This window comes from Pteronotus mesoamericanus, unplaced genomic scaffold (genome assembly GCF_021234165.1).
Source record: "Pteronotus mesoamericanus isolate MK-2021 breed Mesoamerican mustached bat unplaced genomic scaffold, CSHL_Meso_final contig_2, whole genome shotgun sequence".
In the NCBI taxonomy this organism is placed as follows: Eukaryota; Metazoa; Chordata; class Mammalia; order Chiroptera; family Mormoopidae; genus Pteronotus; species Pteronotus mesoamericanus.
The window spans coordinates 16,398,029-16,416,615 of NW_026555084.1; the positions used below are offsets into that span (position 1 = coordinate 16,398,029).

Genomic DNA, 18,587 nt, shown 5'->3' on the forward strand with positions numbered 1-18,587 from the left:
GTGTGATTTACTGGCACTTATCATTGAGCATTTGGTTTCCAGGAGGAATGGAAGCCCTGGTCATTAACATACTGTGAGGCAGTGAGAATCCTCCCAAATGTAGACCTCAGCTTGTCACATGCAGTTTGGTGTGGCTTTATATTCAGGTACAGCCTCAGAGAACAGTGGCTTTGATCCTGATATCCTTTGTATTCCTTGCAGCTTTGAACTTCATTACACTCTATTCAAACAGATCCTCTTAGGCTTTGAAGTTTCTCTCATGCCCAGCGCGTGTGATCTTTGAGGCCCTGGAAAAGTCAGTTAAGAGCTTACCACAAGAAATTTCCTCCGTGCGTTTACATTTGAAAAATACCTGACCCCCCCGCAGCTGTGCGCCAGCCACCTGCCTCCCCACTCTCCTAGGGTCTTCAAAAACAATCAGAAAGCTTTCTTTTACAACTGCGTAGAAACTCCATTATGCATTATTTCCATCCTCTAAGGATTTACTTTTTCCTCTACCATTTTCTATAGCCAGCGTATTTTTACAAGGCATATTAAGCTGTCCTCATCAACGTTTTGGATACTAAATTCCTAGACAAAAAAATAAAACTTTAGCACGTCTTTTTTTAAAGGAAATTGATTCCATTTCACATGAGCGTGGTTAAATTTTAGTGGGAAAAGCATTGGACTTGCAATCAGAACGTGCGGGTCTAAATCCCAGGTCCACGCCTTGATAGTTGTAGGATCTTATGTCTCCTAACCACGCTGAGCACCCATCTCTTATGAAAAAAAGAGCATTATGATGTTAAATTACATGGTAATTGTGAAGATGAAATGATCCAACACAGAAAACCTCCTTAGTGTGCTGTTCGCCATATGGCAGGTGCTTGATAAATCAATGTCCAAATCTACTCATTTTTAAGCAGAAAGTTTCAAACTTAGGAGCAAGAGAAAGTAATTTGCAATGAGGGTTAGGGCAGGGGGCATACTTTACAATGCTCTAGGTCAATGTCCTCAAAGCGAGGTCCCCAGACCAACAGCATCAGCATCATGTAGGAAGCTGTTGGAAATGCAAACTTTGGAGTCCCACACCAGGTGTACTGAAATACCGGTGGGTCTGGCAGTCTGTGTGTTGACCCATGTCACCTCCAGTGTCCCCTGATTACCTAAAGTTTCCTCTAACCCTCTAGTTTTCTATCACACCATTATGTCAGAGCCCTTGATGTTCTTACTACCGCAAGCTGACTCATGAATGAACAGCGTCCCTGAGGCGTATGAGCCTTGTGAGAAATGCAGAACTTTAGCTTCCATCCCAGGCCAAAAGCATCAGAATTTGTTTTACCAACATCCCCAACAAACCCCTATGAACATTAAAGTGTGAGAGTGTGAATTTGATACACTGGTCACAAACTGTATTCCTTTTTTTCTTTAGTTGTACACATGCTTTTGTCTGTGTCTTCGGTAGTGTGAATTCCTTAGGGTGGGGCTTTGTCTACCTTCTGTACTGTGGTGTCCCAGTACTTAGCCACATCTTGATATGTAGTTGGTAATCAATACATATTTGATAAATTAAAGATTTAATCTGACTTCCTCCACTGATCCATGGAGAAACTGAGGCTCAGAAAAAGCAAGTGATATTGTGAAGTTATGCAACTATTATGAACAAGGCCTTTCCAAAAAAGAAAGAAAAGAACAGAAAAGAAAAGAAAAAAAAGAAAAGAAAAAAAATAATTCTTAACTCCTAAGAAAGTGTATTGTGTGGGTGTGTCCTGGGTGATATAACAAAGCATAACCTAAAATATCCTTAGCTATTGTCCGTGTGTAGTCTTCTAATATTAACAACAATGATTACTTATTTATAATATACTTTGTCATTTACAGTCCACTTTCACATATACTAACCTATGTGGAAATTTACCCAGGAGTATTATTGTAGGTTTTCTTTTATTAAGAACAGAGAAAATAGAAAATAGAGCCAACAGGTTTGTGGATTTTCTTTATTAATGGACCAAGAGATCAATGAAGAAGCAAATAAAAATTTAAAAAAAATTGCCCATAAGAGTAATCTTAACACATTTATTGGAGTAGACAGAACTCTTTGGTCAGATGGGAACTGTTTGGAAGTGGTTGACATTATTCTCGACGGATGTCAGAGGTAACCCAAGGGTCTAACATGGATTTAGCAGAATTTATTCCTAATTTATTTTTATTTTCATTACCGGACTTAACATTTCGTTCAACAGGCAGTTCTGCCTAATTAAAAAAGCTCCTTCTATGGTTAAATTTTGCTTGTCACTCACAGTTTAAAGTTTAGCTATTTCTAGCTCCTAATTGGTATGCCACAGATGAACTATAACACTGAACTTGGGGTTCTGTAACCCTGACATTCCCACTTGATTTGAAATACACCTCCTCTGCAGCCAGAGATGTTCACTACAGACTCTGAATCTGTTTTTTCCTCCCACAAGAAGAAAGGAAGTGCAGGGGAGATAGTTCTAATGGTAAGACTCAGCTGATGGATAATCCATTTTTTAAGGATATGTTCAGACTGTTGTTCACAGACAAGAAAGGGACCTAAAATCAGCCAGTCTCACCTGCCTCCAATACAATGCCCTGATATACAGTTATCCATGTATTCTTTTTTATCGTGATAAATTATATATAACATAAAATGTGTCATTAATACATAAACTAGCCATTTTAAATGTACAATTTGGTGACAGTAAGTACATTCACAATGGTGTGCAACCATCACCTCTATCCATGCCTAGAATTTTTTCATTGCCCCAAACAGAAACTCTGTACTCACTAAATAATTCCCCATTCCCTCCTCTCCTCATTTACCTGTTCTAAATTCTTCATGTAAGTGGATCATACAATATTTATTGTGTTGTGTCTGGTTTATTTCATTCAGCACGGTATATTTAAGGTTTAATCCATGTGATAGCATGTATCTGAGATTTATGACTTAATAAAATTCCATAGTATGTATATACCACGTTCTGTTTATCTAGATATCTGTCGATGGGCACTTGCATTGTTTCCACCTTTTGGTTACTGTGAATAATGCTTCCATGAACATCAGTGTGTGTGCATCTATTCATGTCCCTGCTTTCCGTTCAATCTATATTCAGCATTTTGAGAGACCACTAAACTGTTTTCCACAGCAGCTGCATCATTTCACATCCCACCAGCAATCCACAAAGGTGTCAATTTCTCCACATTCTCACCGACACTTGTTATTTTTTATTTTTGTTTTGTTTTGTTTTTATAGTAGCCACCCTAAGGGTGTGAAGTGGTATCTCATTGACATCTAGGCATTTTTTAATTTTTAAAAATTCTATTTATTTATCTTTATAGAGAGGGTAAGAGAGGGAGAGAAACACCATTTGGTTGCCTCTCACATGCCCCCATCTGGGGACCTGGCTCACAACCCAGGCCTGTGCCCTGACTGGGAATCGAACCAGGGACCTTTCAGTTCACAGGCTGACACTCAATCCACTGAGTCACACAAGCCAGGGAGACATCTAGGCATTCTTAAATACTTCCAGAGCTGGGAGCTCAAAACAGCACCAGGAAGCTTATTGCAGATCATCCCTAGTTGTTAGAAAGTTCTCATTAACCATGTCTAAACCTTACCGTCCTCTAGCAGTGATTGTCAAACCTTGGTTGCACATCAGAATCAATTAGGAACAATTCCAATATGTAGGCTATGACCCAAGCTAATTAAATCAGCATCTTCGAGGGTGGGGCCCTAACACCAGCATTTCTAAGGCCCCTCAGGTCATTTCAATATGCAGCCAAAGTTGAAAACCAACCCAACTCAAAACCTGCTCACTCCTCCCACTTCCTTACACCATCTGCGGGGCATAAAGTGTGACAGACCTATCCCTGGGCCTTGTCTGATGACCCTGTTAAATAGCCACCCGTCCACCTTGCACTGGCAGCCTGTCCTGCTTTCCTTCCTAGATATTTTGCTGTAATATGGATTTTCAGCTGACACTTGACATAAATTCTTTCTGTCCATTGCCTGCTCTCTGTTTTGCTTATTTCTGCTTTCCCAGGACATACAACAATGCCCAGTGCAGAGAAGGTGCTCAGAAAGTATTGCTGAATGGATGCTTGCACAGATTTCTTATTTCGAAGGACAGTCCTTCAGATAGTTAAAAATAGCTTTTGTGTCTCGTAGTGGGTCTTTGCTAGGTAAAATCCCCTCTATGCCTTCACTCAGTTTTCAAAGACGTTGAAGGATAAACTTGATTATTAGGAATATAATAGGTCTTTCTTTTACTCAGTAAGCAAGTAATTGTGCATTTCCCAGGTACTTCACATACCTCTGCACTATGCATACTCTAGGCTGTGCCTGGCACTGGTAATTGTGCTGGGAAAAGTAAGTGAAGTCAGTCTGGGCAGGATGGGGGTCACAGACAAGAATCAGTAGCAACAGCCATTTCAGATAATAAAGGAAATGAAAAAAGTTGGCCGTGGCAATTAAGTGGGGGTTGGCCTTAATCTGAGACCCCAAGGACAGGAAGAAGCATTTGAGGAAGATGGTGCAGCTGGTACAGAGGCTGGAGGGGCAACAAGTTTCAGGGAGGCTCTGGGTCAGAACCTCTGAGAAAGGCAAGGAATAAGCCGTGATCACCTCCTTTGTTAGACACTTCACCTCAGTTAATATGGCCTAAGGTTAAATTAGTTTGGGGTAGCCACATCGCCCTATGAAGGCCTTTTTCTCATTGAATTTAATCTCCCCTGTCCAATATTTGTACTGTTGATAGTTAGAATTTAGGTGTAGGAGGATGATTTAGATGAATATACCTCGAATTTCTTCTCATCTGAACCCTAGCCAACAGACCATCAATCAAGCAATGAATCAATCAAACAATGAAACAGTTATGAAAAAGACTTGTCAGCAGAGTGGAGAGACATTCTGATTCTTCAACTGCTGTAATAGTGGTTCCTTATTCTAGTCAGCATCTTGTCTTTTGTTCCAGGCCCGATGGGAAAAGTTTTGGACAAGACCAGAGCCAGGATTTGGTGGCTGCTGCCATTTAGGGCCAAGAGCCATATCCTTGTTTTCAGTCGAAAGAGTGCAGTAAAGACGGGTATTTCTTGATCCTTGGAACCCTGTGGGTCCAGTAGTGGGCTCACAGGGCAAGCATCCTCTTCCAGACCAGCCACTAAAATGCTCTGACAACTTAGGTCCTCTCTCTGGGCCTCAATTGCTTGTATTGGAATGTGAGGTTTGAATCTGAGAATTTTAAGAATCTTTGAAACTTCATTTACAAAGAACTTTTTATTACTCTAATAGAAATAAAACCTTTTTTTCCCCCTGTAGATTCTTAATAATCTGCAGACATTATGCTTTTGTTGGTAGGGGAAATGCACTTCCAAGTTAATAAAACAAAGTGATTTATACTAGGACAATGGGATTTTTAGAATCAAATTGACACCAAAATTGACAAGAACACAAATTTGAACTGTTATATTGGGCAACAAAAGAAATGTGGTTTTAGGGCAGTGAAATGAATTCCTATATTTACTGCTTGGCTGCCGTCTTTCCAATGGACTTCACAGAATAGGAGGCTGCGTGGGCCAAGTCAGCTATTTGAGTACAATCTTCAAGCCAGAACCTGTCCCCAAGACAGCCCACCTATACACAGCAGCTTCCGCATGGGCTAGGATGGGGTCCTGAAAACAGGGTGGCCTTTGTATTCATGCAGACCCGGTGCAAGTTACCACCATTCATCCATCCAGCGCCATCTTTCCTTCATCCAGTTAGTGTGAATGACAGCTTGGAATTGACTTTATCAATGGATAAAACATGTAAAGTCCCTGCCTCGTGGGGCTTGCTAGGAAGGCGGGCGCACAAAACAGGAATCAACCAAAGACATTTCCAAGCACAAGCTGAGGAAGCGCTCTGAAGGAGAGCCACAAGCGCTCTGATGGGGAATAACAGTGCCATCTCAGGTAGTTCATTTATGTCTCTGAGCTGCCTCGTCCCTGGTAGGTAAGCCTCCACTAAGATAGCATGTAAAGTGACAGGTGCTCACACTGGCATGTATTAGGTGCACAATAAATGTGTGTTGCAGTTGCAGATGGTGAAATTACCTTCCTGAAGATGAATGAGGGAGTGATGAATTTTCTTGTCTGTGTCTCTGGGTTCCCTTCAGTTCTTTGCGCATGTGTCCGTCTGTCTGTCTTCCAGTTCCAAGGAGGGTTTCAGGTCAGTGGAGAAGGTCGTGCTGCTCACGTTTCTCTCGGCGGTGATCCTGATGGCCATCTTGGGGAACCTTCTGGTGATGGTGGCTGTGTGCAGGGACCGGCAGCTCAGGTGAGTAGCATGAGGGAACCTGGGTGGTGCTCTGGGCTCTCCTTGGAGAGTTGGGGTCTGAACTTCTAATGTTTATTATAATTTGTCCTTATGAAAGGGGAAAAAAAAAATCCATGGGAACGATGTTGGAAATAGAGCAAGGAAAAAAGATCGTACATAATCCCACAGCCCTAACATGACCACTGCAAACACATGCATTTCCATCCTCTCTTTTTTCCTATGTTTAACTTGGTTGGGTTTTTTAGATGTTGTGAGCACTGTATGTACATACTGTATTTTGCCATGTATAATGCGCACTTTTTGCCCAAATTTTTTTGGGGGGAAATAAGAATGCATATTATACATGGGTAGTACTAATTCCATATCTATATAAATGTTTTTAGTTCTTTCATTAATGCTTATGTGTTAAAAGTGTAACTCTAGAAAGCAATAGCAATATCTTTATGCAAAATAATACCCTGGAATATGATAATCAGTTTTGCTTCTAAATATAAATAAATAATTGAATTAAAAAATTAAAACGAAAGATTTTTTTTCCTGAAAGTTTGGACCATAAACGTGGGTGTGCATTATACACAGCAAAATACGGTACGTTGAGAGCACATCTGTCTAATCCTCCCCACTTTATCAGTTGGTTTAGAGAAGGAGTGGTCGGTTAGTGACTGATCTAGGATTTAAACCTGGGCCGTTAGCTCCTCCCACTTCATCAGTCTGAACCCCTGCTGCAATTAAGATCACCTGTAGACCTTTTAAAAACTGCTACTCTGTAGTGTAAGTATGCCCCATGCAATATTTGGGACACACTTACACTAAATAATTATTCATTATTAATCTGAAATTCAAATTTAGCTGGGTGTCCCATACTTTATCTGGCAGCCCTTGGGGGGTGGCTGTGTGTGGTAATCACCTCAAATTGCTGAACTAGTCGTTCTGGGGTGAAACCTGGGCACCAATATTTATGAAAATTCCCTGGGTGATTCTAGCACCCAGCCTGAATGGAGAGCCACCAGGCCATGAAAGCAGATAGAAGATGCAGCCCTGACTTATGTACTGCCTTCCTTACTAAGCAAGGCACGTGTTAGTCCAGTCTGATGCAAGAAAGCCTAAAAGCACACTTCTGATCGGTGTCACAAATGTGAGGCCCATGGTGGTCAGTCCAAGAGTGGAATATGACACCGTTCATGAGAGGGCACCTTGGGAGGTTCCCTGAGAATGATCAAACCGAGGCCTGCAAGTCAGGTGGAATGCAGTTCAGCCAACAGGCCGGGGAGAGAGCACGCTGTAGAAAGGCCCTGGGGAGCTGCTCCATACACAGAGGACTCAAATCAGGCCCGGGTGGCCACGGGGGAGAGGAGGAGAGGAGAGGAGGAGAGGAGAGGAGAGGGCTTTGGGCACAAGAGGAGCAAGACGTCCGGAGAATGTAGAAGTGGCCGGGCCAAGCAGGGGCTTTCCGGCCATGCCGCAGAAGGGAAAGCTGAACCTCTCAGGATACGTTACACGTTTGACTTTCTTTTCTTTTTCCTCTCTCCCGTCTTTCCTTCTTTCTTTGCTTTCCTTTCCACCTCTTTTGTCTCTTGCTCCTTTCTCCCGAACTTCCTTCCTTCATCTCTCCCCCTGCCTCGTCCTTGTACTTTTTCACTCACAGGAAAATAAAAACCAACTATTTCATTGTCTCTCTTGCCTTTGCGGATCTGCTGGTGTCCGTGCTGGTGATGCCCTTCGGTGCCATCGAGCTGGTCCAGGACATCTGGATTTACGGGGAGATGTTCTGTCTCATCCGGACATCTCTAGACGTCCTGCTCACAACAGCATCCATTTTTCACCTGTGCTGCATTTCTCTGGACAGGTAAGAACAGAAAAACGCACCTAGCAGAGCTCTGGGCTGGAGACAATGATCTGATGACTCTTGGGATGTGTCTTTCTTTCTTCCCTAATGTATTAGAAATGAACCTTAGAGACATGACTGTGGTTGTTCACTTACTCATTCACGTTTCAGCCTTTGCAGAAGGCACCCTCTGAGGCTTGTGGACACAGAGGTTAGGAAGGCCTTGGCCTTGCTTTCAAGGAGCTTACAATGTAGGTAGAGACGGGTACCAGCCATCAGGTTTACTGTAGAGCTCTCCATTGTATACCAATGGCATGAATCCAGTTCTGAGGGGGCTGAGTGCCAAGAGGTAACACATCTGCACAGTAGGCAGCAGAGGGGGTTCTGTGTTTGAACAGGCAGCAGAGGGGGTTCTGTGTTTGAACATGACATTCTCCTGAAAGTGCGCAGGATCGTAATTTTAGGTGTGTGTTTAGGTATGTGCCTGTGACTATGGAGACTCTTTTCCAGGAAGTTAAAGATGATAATAAAATCCCCCCAAACCCAGGGCGAGCATTTCATTCTGTTGTATAATTTTGTTCTTTTTCTTCACATTTGGCTCCAGGAAGTCTAATGATTTTCATCTTTGCCTCATTTGTAGAGATGTAGGTATTTTAGTTGTATCAGTACTTTTTATCAACTCATTACGGCCCATATGTATCTAACAATAAAGGAATAATGCAGTTCAAAAGTCAGAGGATTACCTGAACATCTGCAGCCATATCTTAGGGGTTAGTTCTCAAAAGGAAGTGTGGCCTGCAAATCGCATTATCAGAATTACCAGCGACAATCTCTTACTGTCTCTTGAGCATCGAACAAACCCGTTTTTCCTCCAGTCTTGGGACGGGTGACTGGTTCTTTCATTGAGGAACAGCAAAAGTAGTTGACTAAAATCAGAGACTGGTATATCCAAACTATGTGCCTCTCAACACTGAAATCCGAGTCTTCCCAGTGAATTACTCACGCTGGGAAAAGTCCGTAGGGACCAAGTCCAGCTGGGAGAACGGTAGATCCATAGCCTTTCCACTGACAAGTGCTCATTGATCGGAATGGCAGGCATGACAGCCTAGGTTATATAAAGTGTGCTCATTCTCTCCTCTCTCCCCTCACGTGCCTTCCTCCCTCTGCCAAGAACTTATAGTTGAATATGCTTAAGTTAAATATATGTATAATGAGACTCCATCTCTAACTAGAGATAATGACATTGATAAAACTTACTGGTGGTTGACAGCTAGACCCGTAGTGTGTCACAGTTGGAAATTTGTGTTTATTAGCTTGTTTATAACAATCTGACTTCAGTACATGAGCGACTTTTGAAGACAGTCAGTATATACTGTATGAAAGTTCACATCAGAAAGGAGAGAAGGAAAGGAAGTAGAAAATATATAGACATCCTACAGGGTAGCCTGCATGTGGTCATTGCTCAAATGGAATTTGGAGAAGGCAAAGCTGAGGGATCAGGGCAACTGGAGGTAACCTTGAGGTTTGGGTGAAAGCAGGCGGAAGAAAAAGAACCAGGTAGGCAGTGAAGAATGGAGGGAAGACTAGAATCTCTTTCTTATGTGCAGTTTACTCTGGGCAGCTCTGAAAGGAGGACTAAAGTTTCCTGCATAGATTCGGCTTCAGAATTCCAGATTAACAATCTTTTGAAATCATGACATTTTCCCCAAGTTGTCATGAAGCAGTATGGGCTGGTCATTAAGACCCATCTGCTTTAGAACTCGAGATTTGGGTTCAAACCCCAGAGCTGCCCATTTTTAGCTTTGAGATTGGTGACAAGTTTATCACGCCTTTCTGAGTCTCAGTTTTCTCATCTCTAAAAATGGGAGCAATGGCACCTATTTTATACGGTTGCATTTAGGATTAAGTTAGATAATCCATTCAAGACATAGCATTGGCCCAGCTGGCACAGCACTCAATGTTAGTAGATGCTAATTTCAATTTCTTGTAACTCTCCATGAAGCTCATGATCTTTCTTACCAAACTGGTACCTCCTTCTCAGTGAATAGCTGCAACAGCTGCATCATTCAGAAATCAGGTAGTTATTCTTAATGTGGTTTTTCTTTATCCCCTACTTTTAAATAATAAGTCCTATTGATTTTCCTTCCTAAACAGATCCTCATCTATGTCTCCCCATCTCTATCATCCTAGTCCACACTAACACCATCTTTTGCAGAAGTCACTGCAGTAACCTCCTGATTGTTCCACATCTATTTCATGCCCCTCCAACACACTTGCTTCTCACAAGACCTCGCAGCCATCTTTTAAGGATGCAACTCTTGTCTTCTAGTTACTTTGCTTAAAACCCTTCAGTGGCTACTCATTGCACTGGGGATCAAGACCAGCCAAACTCCTTGGTCTGTAGGGTTTTGTGCTGCTTTCAACATCCCAGCCTTACCTCACACCATTTGCCAGCCTTGCTCTCTGGGTTGCGACCTTGGCCTCTCTCCCTTTCCAGTGCCCTGTGCTCAGCTGTCTCAAGACCTTGGCTCCTCTCTCTACCTGGGAAGTTCCTTTGCCTCCTCCTGTCCTGTGTGTCTTTTAAATCTTAGCTCAATCCTCTCTTGCCTGCAGAAGCCCTCTCTGACCTGATCAAACCCATTCTCCTTGGAGACTTTAGTATAATTATGATTAAAACCACGATTAATTTTTCTTATATATCTCTGCCTCCCCCAAATGAGAGAAAAGGCAAGCATATGAATAAAGACAAGGTCCCTGCCCTCATGGAATTTACCTCTTAATGAGGGAGATTGACAGTTAACCAGTAATTACATAAATACTGATTTAGGTATTTGGTAAACACTGTTGAACAACTGGACCGTACAGCACATTCTCTTTTTGAACAATGCTGCCAATAATTTCATTTTCTTCTTTGATAGTGGACATCAAACCCTCCAATGCCATTGAATAAAACAGAATCAAATGGTTTTGCATCCTCTGCAAGCCTGGGGCACGTGCCAGTTGTCTCTCTGTCCCAAGAGTGGTATTTTCATTGAGTTGGAAGGTCCACCCTGGACATCACAGGGCAACAATTTATCCTAGTAGAGCAGGATTGTATTTATCATCTGGCTCTGTTTTTGCCGTGTCCCTCCCATGACAGGTGGGCTGGGCTGGGCTGAGGCAAAGCACAGAGTGAGTGTCTCAGTGAGGTGCGATGTCATCATTCATCATGGGACTCCTGGCAAGATGTTTTATCTCCTCTCTAGAGCTGCCGTGAATCTGAGGGGATGACTCATAAGGGGTAGAGCTTCTTGAGCAAGAATACTCGCTGTGATCCCTAATTCCACCCAGATTGCAGGCCCCTAGACCAAAGCAGAACATTATGGATCAACAATTCCCCAATGACTGTTCTCCATCCACGGTGCTTCTGGGAGCTTTGAGAACTGAATCCTATTAATGAAAGCTATTGCCTCATTAAAAATAATTTCCAAAGCATAATGAAGATTCATGCATTCCGTAGCATGGGTCATGAGACGCCAAAACTGGTTTAAAGCATACAGTTCCATTGCTTATTTTAAAGCTAAGGTTCTGTAGTGAATGAAAACCAATGAAATGCCTGTAACAGAGTAGTTGTTTTAGAAGTGGAATATTCTAACGCAGCCATTAAAAATCATGAGGAACAGCTATGCGTATCGTCTGAGAAAGATATCCCTGGCGTATTATGTGAGAGGAAAAAAACAAGTTTCAGACTTAAATGTTTAGAATAATTCCACTTTTGTAAAATAAATATATGGATGGATGTTTGTCTCTGGGTATATATGAGTGATGGTTATATGGGGGACCCTGGGTGTGCAGGCTGGACTGGGTAGTCAGTTGGATTGAGGTTGGAAACCTTCACTTTTACTAATTTTGGAAATACATGTTTTAAGTTTCAATTTCCTCTTCGCCGGAAGTTAACCCTTCTCGGATGCAAGAGTATCCACAGTGACCTTTTAGCTGAGAGTGCTCCTGGACTAGCACATTCCTCAACTGACCAAGAACGTTCTGACTTCAGTATTAGGAATTCCCTCTGAAGTCAGAACGCTGCTGGGAAGGGAAACCATTCTGCCCAGCGTGCTCTCTCCGCCCGTTCTCACAGAGCGCCCTGGACCCACGCCCCCACCCCGTCCCCTGGGAGCCCTCCACCGCCTGTCAGCAGATTCTTCCTCCTTGGATCATCACACCCATCTCCATGACCATGTGTTTGACCTGTTTCAACAATCTCTTTTCTAATCATCACTGTTTTTTAAGAACATAATACGCGAGCATTGTACAAGATGTCATTATTTCACAAGTGAAACATAAAAACGTCCCCAATTCTTTCTCACCGCCTCCACAGCTGTACACCCTAGAGATAGTGACTGTAAATAGTAGCTCCCTGTAAATTCCATTTATTTTATACGCAGCAAGCAGACTTGTGGTGTGAATATATTTTTAGCTTACCCAAATGGACTTATGTTTTAAATTAGCCTTTGAAGAGGGCTTTCCCTGTATGTACCCCAATGAATTGCCTGACTATAGTGTTCTTACCAACTTGCCTTCCAAATGCTATTTTACTAAGGTCTTTTTTCAGCACCATGTGACAGAAAATAAATCAATTGGCTCAATTAGCTCAAAAGTCTGACTTCAGACAAATCCTCTCGCAAGGATTTGAACAATGTCATCCAGTCTAGCTCTCTCGTTTTGTCTCAAGCAACGTGAGCCTTAAACTATCCTTAACTCTGAGTCTGCAGGAAGAAAAACCTAAATGATCTTTCTCAGGGAAGAACTTTGGTTGGCTTTCCTGGAGTCTAACACTCTTCCCTTGACCAATCATTGTGCTGTGGGGATGACATATCTGGTTGCTGGGCAGAGATGAGGCACCGTGACTGTGGGCTTTCCCACAACATACAGAACTGGAGAATGGCGGTTCCTGCTGGAAAGAGAGTTGTTGGACAGGCAAGAACAGGCATCAACTTCACCTAGTCTGGCCAAAGGACGTGCAGGTATCCTTATGGAGCCTCTGCAACAAGACAGAGATGTGTCATCCCCAGGTCTTGGTTATACTGGTTTTAACGTCACTAGACCCTTCCTCTGGCTTCATTTGCCATACTCTTCAGATTTAACCATTTGGGCCCTCTTCCTCTGGTGCACTTTGTTCTATAAAGCCATTAAATGCAGTTCCCTTTAAAAAGCTGTTTCACCTCACTGAGGACGGCATTCTCTGTAGCATTGCAAGACTTCCTCTTCGACATGTCCGTCTATCTGAATTGTCACCCTTCTTCTTGGCAGTCCAGGAACGTGATGTGTTTTAACTGCAAAAACCCCCCAGTGCTTTCTCTATCACGGCTTTTCTTTGAAAACAGGTTGACTTTGTAAAACACACAATTCTGACTCAAAGGCTGCATATTTTATCCTGTGCTGGAATTAAGTGTCTCTGCATTTCTTAATGAGATCCCTGGAGCACAACACAATTTCATGTAAATGAAAAGTGTCTGTCATTGTGAACTTGTGTCACACAATTACATTTGTTCTCCCAACAGGACCGAGATGCATTTCTGCAAGGAAGTCATAGCATACCGTCCCCCTTCGCACCTGCTCCTTGAGGGGAAGGTTCATGCTTTGTACACCACAGTGATATCTGTCAATTTAAATTTCATGCCAGAGAAACTGAATCTTATTTTTATATTGATTTCATCAAATATTCATTGAGTGCCTATTAACTGCCAGGAGCTGCACAGAGCCCTGGAAGTGCAGTGACGAACAACCAGAAAAACCTCTGAGTCAAAGGGATTGTAGTCTCATGGAGAATACAGGCAGGTAATTACAGTAAAATTGGGGGTCATTGAAATAGAGCAAGGAGAAGTCAAAGAAGCTTTCGGAGCACATGGCCTCCAACGCAGGGATGGCTCTCAGAAGATGTAATACTGAAGCTGGGCTCTATGGACAATGTAGACGTCAGTAAGTGAGGTATGGGGAGTGATGGTTCCAGAAAACAGCCTGTGCAAAGCCACAGAGGGTTTTTCTTAGTGACACATGATCAACACTAGGCTAAATCCTGAGCTCGTCTTTCAGTGCTATTGCCAAGGTCCCAGGTCCCAATCACGGCGACCTGCTATCATTTCCTGAGTATCATGCGCTTCCTCATAACTCTGTGTTGCTTCCTGTGTCTTTGAGTTTCTTTCTTTTTCCTGGTGAACATACACCCTTCTTCAAGACTCACAGAAGAGGTGCCACCTTCTCCACCCACAGGCCAGGCTTCATCCCCAAAGGAGATCTGCTGTTTCTTCCTCTGAGCTCCCCTAGAACATTAAAATATCAGCATAGCATTTATCCCTCGTTTTAATAATTGGTTTATCTGTCTGTATCACCCTAGACGGTCGGCTCCTCGACAGTCAGCCTTTGTCTTCTCCATTCTTGCGCTCTCCTCACAGTCCCACAGAGGCTGCTGCTTGTGTGTTTAGACATGCGACTTGTGCTTGTTTGCTATGATTTTTGTGTTGGTTTTTCTACCCCTTTAAGGAGTCTCAGTAGAGCAAGTAGTTAAGAATGAGGCCTGGTGTGCTCATGTTAGACTGCCTGGATTCGGTCCCAGGTCGACCAGTTATCAATTGTGTGATTTGCGGCAGTTACTTAAATCCTCTGGGTTTTATCTTCTCGCCACTAAAACTATGTTGATAATAGTATGTTCCATTTGGAGTTTGGGAAGGATAAATTACTGAGTGCGTGCAGTGAACATAAACTGGTACATGGCACCTAGGAAACATTCAGTAAGTGCTAGCCCTGAGTATTATGCCATTATTGTTTTCCTTTCCAAATGCAAATTCCTAGTGGTTGTTTGGGTGCCGTCTCAGATACTGAGTATTGTGTGCTACTTCCTGCTACGTATCTGAGTGACCTTCAAGGTTAGACCCTCAGCCTTCCAGCCCTGGGTATCTCTCCTCTCTCCTCTGAAGAGCTCACCCATCCTCTGGCTTCACCTGACCCTCTGCTCTGGTCTCTGCTGCAGTCTTGTCCCATACAGGGCCCTGGGGTCCTCTGGGCTCTGTTGAACAGTCTGTTCAACCTCTTGCCTTAAGCATCTTTCTATTTTCTCAAACCCAATGTGCTCAAAGTGTGGAAATTTCCATTGTTAACTAATGTCCTCTTCTGCTTTTTACATCAAAGGTGCATATATTAGTCACTTAAATGTAATTCCTTGAGGTCAACTTTTACTTAGCTACATGACCAGCTGGATGACAAATCATAGCTGCATTTTATAAATATCTTTCAAATCCATCTTCTGTTTATATTTTTTCCCATCCTATTTCTGGATTATTGCAGTGGCTTCTTAGTTATTAGCTTATCTGTCAAATTCATCTTTAAATATGTCTTTCCTCTATGTGTTCTCAGCTCACAAAGCTTATAGGACACCGAATATTCTCCTTCCTTTTCCTGGGTAGGGAAGCTTTGGTCTAGTCTTGCCCAGGTACTAGCATGATGAGGGCATGGGCTTCAGCACATGTAGATTTAAGGCTCAGTTCTACCATATTCTGGCTGTGTAATGTTGGGCAAGTGATTCAGTTCTCCGGGCCTGAGTATTCTCATGTTGAAAATGTGGATGGTGACGGCTATTTTGCAGTTTCTCTAGGAATTAGATATGGCATAGAACACACTTCCTGACACTTAGTGCCCTCAGTAAATCGGCGGTATGTGCAGTAGGAATAGAAGTAGTTGTAGCTGCGGAGAAGAAAATGAAGAAGCACAATACAGTGAAAGAAATGCTGTATCATAGATTTATACAAGGTACTCAAAAAAACCCAGGCAGAGCTGGGGAACCAATTCGGATCTCTGACAGAAAGGAGCCTCTCCCTGTGCTTTTGGGGGCCAGAAGGAACTTTCCAGCAGATATGACTGCTGAGCTGAGTCTAGAAATGACAATGGGACAACCATCCAGTGTTTGCCAGCAGATTGCTCAGTTCATATATGTCATAAAGTATATTTTGCTGACCTTTGTATGCAAGACCAGTTTGCCTTGCCAAAATGTTTTCAGATGACATTTTTGGCAGGTTATCCTTTTCCTTCAGTCTATGATAACTCAGTAGGACACCTTTCTAGCCAGCTGGTACGCCCCTTCTTGCAAGTTTTCTTACCGTGATGGTACAGAGGAAAGTTTAACAGAGAGGAACACCGTAAACATTAAATCTGCAGATTGCATATGCGATGGTGATTCCTGCAAAGGCTCCATCTGATACCCTCCAGATCTCTCCCGAAAGGAGTCTCTCCCTGTCTCCCACCCCCGTCATTCTTCCTTCCTGAAACCTGAAGTTCTCCCTGTTCTTGGCCTCATTCTCAGCCCCCCTTCCAGTCCCTGCCTCCTAGTGAATATCCCTGCAGGGGGCGGGGGAGGGTGGTCCTTCTTTATTGATCATCCAAATGACTGACAGCATGCCAAGCTTGTCAGAAACCAAAGGGAAAGGCCTTTAGTTCTGTGGGGGTTTTTTTTGCTTTCCTTGAAGCTACTGCTGCTTTTCTCTCTTCTCCACCTCCTCAGAGAACTAAAATGTAACAAAACCAAAGAGCAGAAAGACCAATCTCTTTCTCAGAGCTCTGCCACAGTGCTTGGCTGGATCACCTCCTGGAAGGACTGGTACCCAGCCAGGGAACCCCACAACTACCCCAAGCTACGTATCACCTCTTTACCCCTGATGTGCTTGTCTATTGCCACATAACACCTACCCCCAAACTTTGTGACTTAAACAACACTGTATTATTATTAGATCTCACAATTCTGTGCCTCAGAAATTGGGGCTTGGCTCAAGTCACTTGAGAGTATTTACCTGGAGACTGGCCTGGTCCGAAATATCCAAGGCAGTTCATCATACACATGGCACCTCAGGAGGGTCACCTGGAAGGCGGGACTCAACTGGACCCCCCTCCCTGTGGTCCCAGGGCTCTATATGTGATCTCATGTTTCATACATGTTAGATATTTTTACATGATAGCTCTTGGCTTTGAGAAACCAAGGGCGCTCTTGAAAAATAGGCCTGGGAGTGGCATGTAGCACTTCCAATGGGCTCTGTTGGTCGCAGTGGTCTCAGGGCGGCCTGGGCCCGAGGGAAGGAGGGGCTGACCCCCCACCGCTGGGTGGGAAGAGCATCAGAGAATGTGTGGCCATCTTTCATCCATCACAACAACGACCTCTTACAAAAAGTCAGATGTAATTAATTCGCCTTTTATACAAGGAAAACAGGCACCAATTGATGGGTCCCAAAGTCAGAAAATAGTCCATGAAAGAGCTGAGACTAGAACCTACTGATTTTCTTGCTTAAGGCAAAAGCCCACTTGTTACTGATTGAGTGGAGCTCTTCACCCACTTGGTCCTAAATCTTAAAGACTGTTCTCTGTGCTTTAGGAATTTGGAATTGTGAAAAAAAGTGAATCTAGTAAAACATTTCTGCTTTCCTGGTCCCACTGCCATCCTCGAGTCCTAGCAGCCAGCGGCTACTTCGTCTTTTCTCTCCTGTGGATGCCATTTCTTCCATTAGCTGATACTGATTAGAGGTCTGGTCTCAGTGTCCATCCGGGATGCCACCTTCATCCATCCCAGGGAGGAGGGCTGGGCCTGGATTAAGTCCTTGAAAGGATGCTACGTGTAATTAGCTCCATTACAGGCAGCCGGCATGGTCTCAATGCCTCTATTCTTCTTTAGGGATCAACTTGTTCATCTTTCTCTTTCTTAGAATCAACTGCTGGAAAAGATGTTGAACCAAGAGACTTCTATTTTATTTTTTAAATAGTTTAAAAGCCCCTGGTTCCTAAATGTATTTGAATCTGTTCACAATATGGATGAAACAAATATACAGTGTGGGGCAAAGGCAGGCTTACAGTTGTGAGTTCTGTAAAACACAGAATTTATTCTTGTATTATTATTCATTAATTAGTGTATTTTTTTTCATACAAACAACTGTAAGCTTGCTTTTGCCCCACCCTGTGCATAAAAGAGGAGAGGAAATGGGAATAAACAGTAACTGCTATTTATTAAGCTCTATGTCCCAGGAACTTCCTGCATTTTGAACATGTTATTTCATCAGTCCCCTCAGCTAATCAATGAGGTAGGAGGCATAGTGACCCGCACTTTCCGATAAGGAAGCTGGGTCTTGGAGAGGTGAAGGAGCTGAGCCTAAGACTACAGAGCTTATAGATGGCTAAGGTCCCCCAATGTGAAGACAGAAAGCTAAAATCTCTAATCAGTTCTGAGAGGCTAGAATTCCAACTTGTTCTGCTTGCTCCATCCCTGTGGTAGAAGGGCAGGAAGTGAGGAGGAAGAATCTTCCCTAATTGCAGGAGCAGGGAAGAGATTAGCATGGAGCTTAAAATAAGCAACTGTCTTTTCAGAGTTGTCAAAGTAAATTGTGTCCCCAGGCATTTAAAGGCAATTTGATCACACATTTACACCTGGCTGCGATTGGG

The 18,587-nt window shown here is 43.1% G+C and overlaps 1 protein-coding gene across 1 annotated transcript in view; it reads left to right on the forward strand.

The window, feature by feature from the left end:
- Positions 1–18,587, forward strand: part of HTR4 (5-hydroxytryptamine receptor 4) — a 94,502-nt gene that overhangs the window by 47,407 nt on the left and 28,508 nt on the right. The window contains exons 2-3 of the mRNA XM_054568596.1: positions 6,188–6,313; positions 7,959–8,159. Coding sequence (XP_054424571.1) covers positions 6,188–6,313; positions 7,959–8,159 — 327 coding nt within the window. The remainder of the gene's footprint in view (positions 1–6,187; positions 6,314–7,958; positions 8,160–18,587) is intronic.